The sequence below is a fragment of the Nematolebias whitei genome, chromosome 1 (genome assembly GCF_014905685.2).
Source record: "Nematolebias whitei isolate Nwh7 chromosome 1, NemWhi1, whole genome shotgun sequence".
Taxonomy (NCBI): domain Eukaryota; kingdom Metazoa; phylum Chordata; class Actinopteri; order Cyprinodontiformes; family Rivulidae; genus Nematolebias; species Nematolebias whitei.
In genome coordinates this window covers 65,670,824-65,684,193 of record NC_056498.1, presented here as the reverse complement: position 1 = coordinate 65,684,193, position 13,370 = coordinate 65,670,824, and the positions used below count along the sequence as shown (strand labels likewise).

Here is a 13,370-nt window from a genome sequence, read left to right as displayed (position 1 = left end):
TTACAGCTGTTGCACAATGTTTGTAGCAAATAAGCCTAAATAAGAGGTTCTATGTTCTGACAAAGGAACGTATATACAATATCGGTATCGGCATCGGTTATCGGCCAAATAAGTTTTAAAATATCGGCATATTGGATATCGGCCAAAAATCCAATATCGTGCATCCCTAGTTAAAAGAGCTCTGCTTTTTCTGGTGCAAAATGAAATGTTTGGAAAAATTAAACGTCCATCAAATAAAATGCAACTCCAAACAGAACTTTATTTTTAGTGAGAGCTTTCAGATTTGGAAGATTCTGATTTGGACGAGCTGGGTATGGCAGTGTGATTTCTGACAGAGCTTTTCTCTCTGCGGGGCATGTTTGAGTAGCTCTGCCTCCGAGCTGTTGAGACTAAAGCCCATTTGATATGCTCCTCTCTGAGCAGAGGTTGGCTTCACACACACAGAGAGAGAAGGGGCAGAAAGGGGGGGAGGATCTCATTGACTGCTTAAATGGCTTCCATTACACTTCGGCAAAAAAAAAAAAAAAAAGCATGAATTTATTATTTTAATTTCAAAGGATCTTTAAACTCCTTTCATATCGTCCCTCTGCATAATATTTTGTGCCCACACAGCACAGGCCTACCTGCCAGTGTTGTACAGACCCCTGCTTCATAATATCTCTCATGAATTTCTTCTTTTTCATCCCACACATTGTCTCAGAAGGCTTCTTTGTCTGGTGCTGCAGTGTTCATGCTCAGAACTTGTAATTTTTTTTTATGTAGTTCTTTGTTTGTGTGATTATGAAAATGTCTGAATCAACCTGCAGTGAAGAATGACAGCTGTGTCAGACTTGAAATGAGGATTTAAAATAATATAGCAGGGATTTCCATTCCACTTGATTATTAGAATAATTGAATAATCAACAATTAGCACATTTAAGCTTTTTTGCAAACTTTACTAGGCATAACTGTGGATCCTTGTCATTGTTAGCATCTAGGGAACATAGCATAGAAGTGAATTGCTATAAAATGGCTCTTTATTGCTTTCTACATTATGTTTTACAACCATGTTGTGTTTGTTCAGCATCATTTGTACTTGCTATTTCTTCTAAGACCCTGCAGTGATGAGAAACTAAGTCTCTCAGCTGTGTTGTGATACCCTATCAGAGACATGTGTCTGATATCTTATCAGTATTTTGGCTCAACAGCGCAGAATCATAGCTTAACCTGCCATCTTAAAGATGAAATAAGTACACTATGCATGTAGGTAATAGATGTTCCCTCCAGAAAATATTTAGAAAAAAGATACCACTCAAGATTACTCTTCTGAAAACTGCCCAAACTAATAAAGTGTATTTGCGGTTGCAGTTTGGTATAAAAGAGTTTGGTTTTGTTGATGTTTGCTTCCTTTATTGACATGCATATTCTCATAAGTGTAGCATAGTTGTGCATGCATACTTTCATAAAAGTAGTTTCTTTTTTTTCCAAGCCCTAAAAATATGTTTATGCCTATGAGCTGTCATTCAAACTGAGTTACAAGTCATAAAAATAGTCACATGCCTGTTTGTCAGTGTGTTTGCTTTTCGTTCTTGTTTTTCTCAAGTATGCGATAAGGAAAAGACTGATTTTATGAGAAAATATGCCATTTTGAAATATAGTACGGACATTTGGAACATGCTAAGATCAAATCAGGTCCTTTGCATGTGTGTTTTTCCATCTCTCTAAAGGTTATCACCAACTCTTGAACAAATCTTCACACTTACCTTCCAACACTGTAACACTCTGCTGACTTTGTGTTTGTGTAGCGTCACATTAAAGCCTGTTAGATGTTTAATAAGAATGCAGCTACACTGATTTATGTAAGCATGCGCACATTTTCAAGTGTACTCAGACGGTCATAATTACTCTGGCAAATGATTTGCTCAGCAGCAAAAATCTTTTACAACACAATGACACACACAGAGTTCATTATAATTAGTATTTGGGTTTTCTTGTTAAAAAAGGGACTTGTGCTAACTGTCATTAGTTAATAAGCTCTGCAGTCTGTGACACCAAGGCTTACTTTCTCCCTCTCCGTACTTCCCAGAGGGGCTGAGGTGAGGTAAGAATGTGCCAGAGCGCCTGCTGTCAGTCAGCCACACAGCATTAAATACAGCTCGAGCATGGAGGACCCGTCCTGTATGTCATCATGAGGAATTACTTAATTACAACTAACAAGGTTGAGTCAGGACCTCTGGACAGGTTCTTCTTTGCTGAAACTAGTTTGAAGCAATCCTGGCCGAAGTGGTTCAAAATGCATGAAGGGGGACTTCCTGAGAATATGTCGTGATGGCACTGCAGTGCAGGACTGCGGTGCACATCACTTGTTGAAGAGATGTTCAGTCAGAGAATCCACTGAAAGCATCTTCAAACAAAACAGCAACTTTTAGATAATCTGCAGAGGATTATATGTGACTGTAATCTGTTAGAAAAATAACTATTTTTAGTCAGGTATTCAAAAGATTAGTTCTTTGGTTTAGTGTTGAGGTTTTTTTTTTTTTTTTTAACCACTGCTTGTTTTCTTTAAAAAAATCATTTTGATGCCTATTTGTATTTTTTATTGTTGCCTTAAGGATGAGAATTCAAAACTACACACGGACATCAAATGGCCCGCAGGCCACATCTGGCCCATTAATCTTAATGGCAATGAAAAATCAGAAATCAGTTATAAACTATTCTGCATGCATATCCTAAATTTCTGCATTTATTTTTTTTTAATATTTGCAATTTTGAAGGAGAGTGGGTGTTTTTGTCTGCAGCCACCTTTGTGCGCCACAGCGTCAGTCTTCCCTCTGGTAAGCAGAGGGTATGAGTGAGTTACCGTCAGGTCAGCACACAGTAGAAAACATAACAAAGACTGTTCTAGAGTGCAGAGAATTTTTTTACGAGAAATTGACTTTATGGAGTTTATTTACTGATGTCAGCTGCAAAGCAGTGTGCTTAGTTCGTGGAGAACATACTGTTGTTATATATACACAGGGGCTAGTCATAACATTAGAATATCATGAAAAAGTTGATTTATTTCAGTAATTCCATTCATAAAGTGAAACTTGTATATTATATTCATTCATTACACACAGACTGATATAATTCAAATGTTTATTTCTTTTAATGTTGATGATTATAATTGACAACTAATGAAAACCTCAAATTCAGTATCTCAGAAAATTAGAATATTACTTAAGACCAATAAAAAATACATTTTTAGAAATGTTGACCAACTGAAAATATGAACATGAAAAGTATATGAACATGTGCATCACTCAATACTTAGTTGTTGTTCCTTTTGCCTCGATTACTGCAGCAATGCAGCGTGGCATGGAGTCGATCAGTCTGTGGCACTGCTCAGGTGTTATGAGAGCCCAGGTTGCTCTGATAGTGGCCTTCAGCTCTTCTGAATTGTTGGGTCTGACGTATCGCATCTTCCTCTTCACATTGCCCCATAGATCTTCTGTGGGGTTAAGGTGAGTTTGCTGGCCAATTAAGAACAGGGATGCCATGGTCCATAAACCAGATACTGGTATCTTTGGCACTGTGTGCAGGTGCCAAGTCCTGTTGGAAAATGAAATCTGCATCTCCATAAAGTTGGTCAGCAGCAGGAAGCATGATGTGCTCTAAACTTCCTGATAGACGGCTGTGTTAACTTTGGACCTCAGGAAATACAGTGGACCAACACCAGCAGATGACATGGCACTCCAAACCATCACTGACTGTGGAAACTTGATACTGAACCTCAAGCAACGTGGATTCTGTGCCTCTCTTCTCTTCCTTCTGACTCTGGGACCTTGATTTCCAAAGGAAATGCAAATTTTACTTTCATCAGAGAACATAACGTTGGACCACTCAGCAGCAGTCCCAGGCGAGATACTTCTGACACTGTCTCTTGTTCAAGAGTGGCTTGACATAAGGAATGTGACAGCTGAAACCCATGTCTTGCATACGTCTGAGCATGGTGGTTCTTGAAGCACTGACTTCAGCTGCAGTCCTCTCTTTGTGAATCTCCCCCACATTTTGGAATGGGTTTTGTTTCACAGTCCTCTCCAGGGTGCAGTTATCCTTATTGCTTGGACACTTTTTTTTCCCTACAACATTCTTTCCTTCTCTTCATCTCTATTAATGTGCTTGGACACAGAGCTCTGTGAACAGCCAGCCTCTTTAGCAATGACCTTTTGTGTCTTGCCGTCCTTGTGCAAGGTGCCAGTGGCCATTTTTTGACAACTATCAAGTCAACAGTCTTCCCCATGATTGTGTAGCCTACAGAACTAGACTGAGACCATTTAAAGGCCTTTGCAGGTGTTTTGAGTTAATTAGCTGATTAGAGTGTGGCACCAAGTGTCTTCAATATTGAACCTTTTCACAATGTTCAAATTTTCTGAGATACTGAATTTGGGGTTTTCATTAGTTGTCATTTATCATAATCAACATTAAAAGGAATAAACATTTGAAATACATCTGTCTGTGTGTAATGATTGAATATAATATAAAAGTTTCACATTCTGAACGGAATTACTAAAATAAATCAACTTTTTCATGATATTCTAATTTTATGACCACACCTGTTTATATAGTTTAAATTCTCAATATGACTAGTTTAGATTTTAAAAATCATATTGGTAGCTCATTATAAATTTTATATTTGGCAGAACTTATTTTGTCTTATTGATCTGGCCCTCTTATCCCTGAAAAAAACATATTTTTAAAAAATGTAGCCATGTCATCGATCTTGTCTGCTGCAGTTGAATCATCTTGAACGCTCTTGCTGTTTTATGATGTAGATCAAAGTTACAGAATAAGTTTGGTTGCATAAATTTGCATAGTTTTACATAACAGCGAACACTTCGGATGAAAAGACTGCATGGAGGTAAAACAGGCGTGAACTAAACACCTGTGAGTGGTTGACTTTGGCTCGTCTCCATCAGGTTGCTGTTGGCGCCTTCATTATAAAGTGTTTAATTGAACTGTAAGGCCTTAGTGTAAACGAAATGTGAATAAATGAAAAGATGAAAGAGAGGTGTAATTAGACTGAGACCTCGACTTTGTGTTCTTGTGCTTTTGTTGGCTGATTGTCTGGGCCCTCGGCATCGGCTCCTCGTCTTTTCAGCTAATGACATTAACAAACCACTTAGTGAAGACGATTTCAGAACGGTAACTTTAGACGGGTGTTACTTAGAAAATGAAAGAAAAGGAGAGACATTTGGCCTTGTGTATGTTAAAGGAGCCTTCATACTCTATAGAGAGAGGCGAATTTTAATGTAGTTGTGGATGTTTGATGATCCTGGTAAAGGTTTTAACACAAAGGACTTGGTGGTGAGAAAAAGATTTTGTTCACTTTAATAAGCAATGCTCAGAGCAAACTCATGATTGATTTCAGACCTTGATGCCACTGAATCTCTTTTGTTCTCTGTCCCTGTATCTTGTCCTCAACGCAACTGGGTTTTAGGTCTAAATGGTGGGTTGCCTGTTGTGGAGACAATCCCTCTGTGTGGAGGTGGTGATTTAGTGGGGAGATAAGCTCTATGTAATGGAAGGGTGGAATAATTCCACTTTAACTAGGAGGCTTGGCCCTCTCCGCCCCCCAGAAGAAAACATCTATTTTTGCTCTTCGCTTGTTCTCAATTCTTTTCCAGACCGCACTCCTGTCCTTTATGTATTCTGAATAAGTGGCCACTGGTCAAATAAGAGGATATTTATTTGGGGGGAGGTATTTTTATTGTACATATCACAGATGGGACATTTTCCTGTTGGGTGCCCAAACTCATACCAAATCCAGTTAAATATAAATATGTTTATTTAGTTAAGTAGAAATAGCCTTGAATGATAACAATTAAGATCTTACAATTTTTCCTATTCTTTCCCAGAAAGAAGAATGTTTCATCAAAACAAGTTCATTGGCATTTGAATAAAATCAAGTCATTGTCACATTATTGGCAAGAGAGCAAAAAAAAACAAAAAACCTCCCCCACGTTTTTTTCATGAACACTGCAGAGTGCGATTACACCTGGGTGATATGAGTAGACGTGGTTGAGAGTGAAGTGGTGATGCTGAACAGAGGAAGTAGAGGACAGAGGAGATATCAGTTTCTTACTTCCTACATTGATCTTATCGGTCACACCAGTTGTTTTGTGTCTGTCTGACTCTCACGCTACAATTCTGCCTCTCGGTGGCAGGAGAACTGGGAGCTACCGCAGATTGATTTCACACTGCAGGTAGATATGACGGGATGAATAACTGTTAGAAAATACACATAAACGATGATCAGCATCGTTGTTCTTGCTTCCTGCTGCCCTCTGCAGGTTTTTAAAACAAGCACACAATTTAGCACAGAATCCTGACAGGGTAAATACAGCCTTTGAGACTTATGTTTAAACAAATGGTTTATAAGTTGTGTGATCATTTACGTAAGCGTGCACTTTATGGAACCTGGACAGGTAGTAATAACTCGGAGGGGGCTAACTCGTGTGCGTGTCATTGTGTTTTCCTGGTAGCTCTGCTGTCGTCGTGGTGCGAGGAGCTGGGCCGTCTCCTCCTGCTGCGTCACCAGAAGAACAGGCAGAACGAACCACAGGCGAAAGTCCCCATGCAGCCCAGCATGAACAGCATGAAGCCCGGCCTCACACACAGGTCAGTCACATCTGTGAGACGTGTCCTGTCAGGTCGACAAAGCACACAATAAAAAAGAAGGACAACAAACATCTGTTTAATATCCTCCAAGAAGTAATTACGTCTGTAGAAATTAGGCTTATATTATGTTTTTATTAAAATTGTATAGCTTTAATGCCTGTGTTTATTTATATATATATACGGGGGATCTGTACCCTGAAGCCTTGCGATAAGTGAAAATTCATTAAGTAGGAATAGTACAAGTAGTAGTTTATTTAGTATTTATATATATACTTTATATATATTAAGGTGTTTTAAACCCTTCCCTCGCTCTTGCAATATTCTAAACAATGTTTCTAAATGCTCAGAGCACAGAATGTCATGATTTCAGCTCTCTGCCTCCGCTGCTCTCAGCCACCATCAAGCATTCTTGGCCACGCCCACATCTCCATTCTGCATGGAGATCACCTGTTCAGCTGCAGCAGGAAGCTTATCCTGCAGTATGTGCTGCACAAAGGTGCAGGAGGAAGCTTTTTCTGCAGCTTTGGGCTGCACAAAATGGGCAGCATGTGCTAAATAATTTTAAATAATTAATTTTAAATAACAATTTCATGCCGGTCGTGCAGCTCATCCATCAATTAGCCAATTGTATGCCATGTCCAATCTTATTTTGAAAAACCATGATAAACGAACCGCAAAGTAGTGAGGGACTACTATATATATACTCTTTTGTATTTTATTTTATTTATTTATGTGTTAATTGTTAAGCTTCTTGGTCTGGGACCTGAGTCTGAATTTCATACCATAAACATGCAAATGTGAGCTGGTATGACAATAAAAAATCCTTGAATCCTTGAATGTTATAGATTTTTCATAGACTTTTTATTTTGAGAAGTAATTTGAGTTGGAGAGACAAAGCAGCAGAGACATGAAGTCATGGTTTTGGGGAACATTGTGTGCTCATGCTTTTCTTCCCCACCACAAAAATAAAAAAATCCTGGAATTAGCTGAGAGCTCTGTTTGCCTCAGCTGAGGATCTTGTGGGGTAAATGTTGTGACTTTATGAGGAAATATTGAACACGTCGTCCATTCCAATACCTAACCACTGAGTGAAAACAAGCTGCTCTCCAAAAACAGCACTTCTCTGCCTCTCCACTGACCATTTGGGTCTCCCCAGATTTCATCTTGTTTGTTTTATGTTTCAGTCTCATATTTTATTCTGCTATTTGTTTTAGGTTGAAGTGCTAAAAAAACCTTCTGCAATCTACTCCGATTCATACACTTTTCAACAGCTGAAGATTGATCATAGTTTTCTCTCTTCAACCATAAGCTGATAATGTGGCTCATTTAAAATTGAAAATCACAGACAAGAAGAAGTCGTCCACAACTTAACGTGACATCAGGCAAACATGTGTTTTGATCTTGTTTGCAGTGATGGATCCTTTCCTTACGACTCGGTCCCCTGGCAACAGAACACCAACCAGCCCCCCGGGTCATTGTCTGTTGTTACAACAGTGTGGGGCGTGACCAATACGTCACAGAGTCAGGTACGTACATTCATTAAAAGCACTCATGCTGGTCTTTTTTCCCCACCTTTGTAACGTTTGGTTTTTATGTCTTTGTAGGTGTTGTGTAACCCCATGGCGAACAACAATAACCACATGAATCCTGGGGGAAACCCGATGGGATCGGCTATGTCTGCCAGTGCAGCAGGGCTCAGTTCCCCTCAGTTCAACGCTCAGCAGCAGCAGTTTCCAAATAAAGGAGGTTCTAACCAGTCGTACATGCAGCAGGGCATGTACGGCAGGCCAGGATACCCCGGCGGCCCTGGAGGATACAGCGGAAGGTAAGAGACTAAATCGAGTAATTTAGATTGAATGGATGTGTCAGAGGCCAATTATGCTGTTCCTACTAGGACTGAAATAAATTATAGCATAACAGCAAGACTGCAAAGGCAAAAGTTAGAAAAGGAATGTTTACTGTAACAGACACTTCACATTTAAAACCACTTTGAGGTGCATTGCTTTTTACTTACGACCTGCAAGTATGCATGTGTGTTTACACCTCATGGAATGGATTTGCCTTCAGGACCTTCTGCCAGACGACAGAAAGGCCTTCGAACATGTGCTGAACTCTGTGAATTGGTCTATTTAAACTGAAACCACTAACTTAAAAAAATAAAAATTCCAGTGAGGCTCTTGCTTAAACCTTATTAGGCTGTAGCTAAAAATTAAAAATAAAATGTTAAGTAAGAATGTTCATTATTACACAGAATAAAAATTGTGGTCTTTTGAGTGAAGGTCTTGTGGATACTTTCCATTTCTGATCTTGTCTTGTTTTTTTTTTTGGTTGTTTTTTTTCTGCTCACCTGACTTCCAAACTAGAGATGCATGATATTGGATTTTTGGCCGATATCCCATATGACGATATTTTAAAACTTATTAGGACGATAACCGATACCGATATTTTTATATACTTTCCTTTGTCAGAACATAGCCCTCTTATTTAGGCTTATTTGCTACAAAAATTGTGTAACAGCTGTAAGAGCTGGTGACATATATTCAGTAACAGCCATATGATATACAAAGCACTTTAACTGTTATTAAATGAAAAGTATTAAATGTTATTTATTAGCATTAGTCACCTGCTAACGGGGCTAACGCGACGTCCACATGTCTGTGGTAAAACTCACCCAAGTGCTATCGGCTATTAGCTTCTCAATGACATTGGAAATGACGGCTTGTAACTCGGGTAAGGCTGACTGGGGTCAATGTAGCGAGGCTCAACTTGGTCCAAAAATCTTTGGAATTCGACACCTCAACAAAAAAAAACAACTTCCACTCTGCCAACATTTTGACTTCTTCCTCTCCACCGTGATCAGATCAGGTAGGCGTGCGTGACGTCATCACGTTGTGCTGGCGCTGCAGGCATCCTTGTCACTAGGTTGTTATACAAAAACAGCACCTTTTATATCGGTGAGTTATTTTGATGGAACAATGCCTGATATTGAACTTTAAGGCTAATATTGGCTGAGACCGATACCATGCCAATAATATTGTGCATCCCTATTCCAAACACTTTTCTGCTATATAACTTTATGACCAAAAGCCCTGAAGGCAAATTACTCCTATTTCCAAGTTTTCTTTTTATTTTTATTTGTTAAATCTATAAGGTTCGGGCTATAAGGAGATCTACTAAGTAGCCATGTCACTGTTCTTGCACAGGGGCAAAAACATGTTCATACAGTGAAACCTACATTTTGTTATCTTTTAGTTATTCTGGGGGCCCAAACACTCCACCTGGAGGCATGGGAATGACCACCCACACACGTCCTTCTGGTGACTTCACTCCTCCAGCTGCTGCTGCTGCAGCTGCAGCCGTTGCTGCTGCTGCAGCTACGGCGACGGCCACAGCAACAGCCACAGTGGCAGCTCTGCAGGAAACACAGAATAAAGATATGAACCAGTACGGACAGGTACAGCCCACACTACTAATAGAGTTGTAACCACCTGGCATACATACATTTTTATTGAACACCTAAACCTTTTGTTTTTCTCAGATGTGTCCATCGTTCCAAATGGGTCCCACTCCAGCCTACAACAGCCAGTTTATGAGCCAGTCAGGCCCACGAGGCCCCCCGGGAGGTATGAATCCAGCCAGCATGGGATCAGCCATGAGCAACCCCAATATGAGCGGGCCCCCAATGGGTATGAGCCAAGCTCGAACCCCAGGCATGGCACCTTTTGGAGCTCACAGCCAAAGGATGCCACACCAAGGGTATCCTGGGGGGCCTCGACAGGGCATTCCCATGCAGGGGATAAAGAGGCCGTATCCTGGGGAGGTCAGTGGGAAAACCAAATACTTGAAATGATCTGAAATTTCTGTTTTTGTTTCCTTTTTTTATGTATTTGTATGTAATTTTTGTGATTTTTATTTTATTAAGGGGGGCTATGGGGGTCAACAGTATGGGCCAAACAGCCAGTTCCAGCCTCAGCCTGGGCAGTACCCCACATCAAATGTCTCCAGACCACTGCCCTCCCCTAACTATCCCAGCCAGAGGATGCCAGTGCAGCAGGGCCAAGGACAGTACCCTCCTGGTATGCCCATGGGCCAGTACTACAAGGTCTGTGTGCCACACTGTGTAACTATAAAATGTACTACACCATTTGATATGTGCCTGAGAACACAAGAAAAATAATGTTAATAATACCAAATACTCATAGCTCTTTGTATTCACCCACAGCAAGAGCCATTTAATGGTCAGAACACCAACTTTCCTGGAGGTGGATACTCCTACAGCCAAGGCAGCGGGGTACGTATGCACTTCCTGTCCCCAGAGGCAAATGTTCAGTTTTAACTAGTCGTGTTTGTGTATTGTAATTCTGCTGATGTTTTCATTGTTGCAATTTTACTGCTTTTAACAGCCCCCAAGGCCTGGTAACTATCCCCACTCCCCAGTCCCTGGAAACCCCACACCTCCTATGACCCCTGGAAGTAGTATTCCTTCATACATGTCGCCAAACCAGGATGTGAAGCCGCCATTTCCGCCTGACATGAAACCAAATATGACAGCACTTCCGCCCCCTCCAAGTGAGTCGATGAGCAGCTCTTAAAAAAAAATTGGTCATGTTCATATGACACATTTGTTTGTCCTTGGGTTTTATTTTATGACTTTACCTGTTCTGGTTTAAATGCTGTAATTTATCTTCTCCAGGTAACCCCAATGAGGAGCTGCGTCTGACCTTCCCAGTTAGGGACGGAGTGGTGCTGGAACCATTCCGCCTGGAGCACAACCTGGCTGTCAGTAACCACGTTTTCCACCTGCGACCGTCTGTCCACCAGACCCTCATGTGGAGGTAGATTCACCACTTTTGCTCAGCACTGAAAGAGAAAAACAAAAAAAGCATCTGGAATCTAGGAATGCGCGATATAAACGGTATACGGTAGAAACGATAGAAATTTAGCCTACGATAGAGATCTGTCTTCTACCGGCTAACCGCAGTAATGCTGTGTCTGAAGTAAAATCAGAGCTGTCAGATTTAATCGTTACTTTTTTTTAGCTGAAAACTGCGCAAGTGGCGTTAAAGTCTTTTCTTCGAGAGCTAAGTAGCAAAGCTACAAGTTAACTACAGCCGGCTTGCCATAGAGTTGCCGTATTCTGACGCATGCGCAAAACGCTGTGTTCCGTCGAAAGTTTTTTTTTATTTTTTCCATCGAAAGTTAAAGTAAGCGTTGATCAGCTTTAGAGAAACCTGCTCTCTGATCTGTGAAAAGAACGCTGTGTTGTGTGATTTTTACTGCAAGACCCTCTGGTCAAAGCCACAGACTTATTTTGTGTCAGCTCTCCATTAAAGCAGAAGGAGTCGCCAACTAGAGGGTTGGAGGGTGAAGTGTTTTCAGTGTAAAATGCTGCTCTGTTGCTGTTCATTTATTAAGTGAGACTGGAAACTGTTAAGAGTTAACAACATATTTTTTAGTTTAAAACATATGGCTAAAACTACATTTGATATCTTTTGCACTGTTTTGCACTACAAGAAAGAAGCCTAATACTTGATTTGTTTATTATTTAAAAACTCTCTGGACCTAGTAGTGGAATTTTCTTAATTCAAAATATATGATGGCAAAAGGACACCCTATGCTTTTTTTAGCAAGTTTTATACCAAAAACATATCGCGATATATATCGTTATCGCCACCCTTCACAATACATATCGTGAAATGAATTTTATGCCATATCGCACATTCCTACTGGAAACTATAAACACAGCATTTTCTGCTAAAATGCAGCATGACTATTGAGTGCCGTGTGACTAATAAGAAGCAAAACACAAGCTAAAAGCCAGACTTAGCAAAAGCCTATCTAAAAATGCCAAAAACCAAAGCGCTCATCTTCCAAATGAACTGAATGTTTTTCTTTATGAACGGCTAAAAAAAAAGCACAAAGTATGCAGAACTTATTAGTTTATAAAAAGTGTACAAGGATAAAAAACTAAAAGCAGTTGATGAATGCTGGAGAAGCTCAGTCATCTATAAAAGTGTGTTTTACCTCCTCCAGGTCAGACCTTGAACTGCAGTTTAAGTGCTACCACCATGAAGACAGGCAGATGAACACAAACTGGCCCGCCTCGGTCCAAGTCAGTGTCAACGCCACGCCCCTTACCATCGAGAGGGGTGACAACAAAACCTCCCACAAACCTCTGCACCTGAAGCACGTCTGCCAACCAGGGAGGAACACCATCCAAATCACAGTCACCGCTTGTTGTTGTGTGAGTGCATACTGTATTTTTTGCTGTATAAGTTGCTTTTTTTTTTTTTTTGCATAACTCGCATGCCCTGCGACTTATAGGCCGAAGCGACATATTTATGGATTTTTTCACATACAAACCGAATTCCAAAAAAGTTGGGACACTAAACAAATTGTGAATAAAAACTGAATGCAATGATGTGGGGGTGCCAACATCTAATATTTTATTCAGAATAGAACACAAATCACAGATCAAAAGTTTAAACGGAGAGAATGTATCATTTTAAGGGAAAAATCTGTTGTTTCCAAATTTCATGGCGTCAACAAATCCCAAAAAAGTTGGGACAAGTCCATTTATACCACTGTGTGGCATCCCCCCTTCTTCTTACAACACTCAACAGACGTCTGGGGACAGAGGAGACCAGTTTCTCAAGTTTAGAAATAGGAATGCTCTCCCATTCGTGTCTAATACAGGCCTCTAACTGTTCAATCGTCTTGGGCCTTCTTTG

General features: G+C 40.3%; 1 protein-coding gene across 1 annotated transcript in view; it reads left to right on the top strand.

The window, feature by feature from the left end:
* The window catches only part of LOC119430368 (zinc finger MIZ domain-containing protein 1), a 53,696-nt gene that overhangs the window by 25,117 nt on the left and 15,209 nt on the right, over window positions 1–13,370 (top strand). Inside the window, exons 5-14 of the mRNA XM_037697777.1 lie at window positions 6,504–6,639; window positions 8,051–8,165; window positions 8,244–8,464; window positions 9,892–10,093; window positions 10,178–10,459; window positions 10,562–10,741; window positions 10,862–10,930; window positions 11,043–11,208; window positions 11,333–11,474; window positions 12,673–12,908. Of these exons, the coding sequence (XP_037553705.1) occupies window positions 6,504–6,639; window positions 8,051–8,165; window positions 8,244–8,464; window positions 9,892–10,093; window positions 10,178–10,459; window positions 10,562–10,741; window positions 10,862–10,930; window positions 11,043–11,208; window positions 11,333–11,474; window positions 12,673–12,908 (1,749 nt within the window). The remainder of the gene's footprint in view (window positions 1–6,503; window positions 6,640–8,050; window positions 8,166–8,243; window positions 8,465–9,891; window positions 10,094–10,177; window positions 10,460–10,561; window positions 10,742–10,861; window positions 10,931–11,042; window positions 11,209–11,332; window positions 11,475–12,672; window positions 12,909–13,370) is intronic.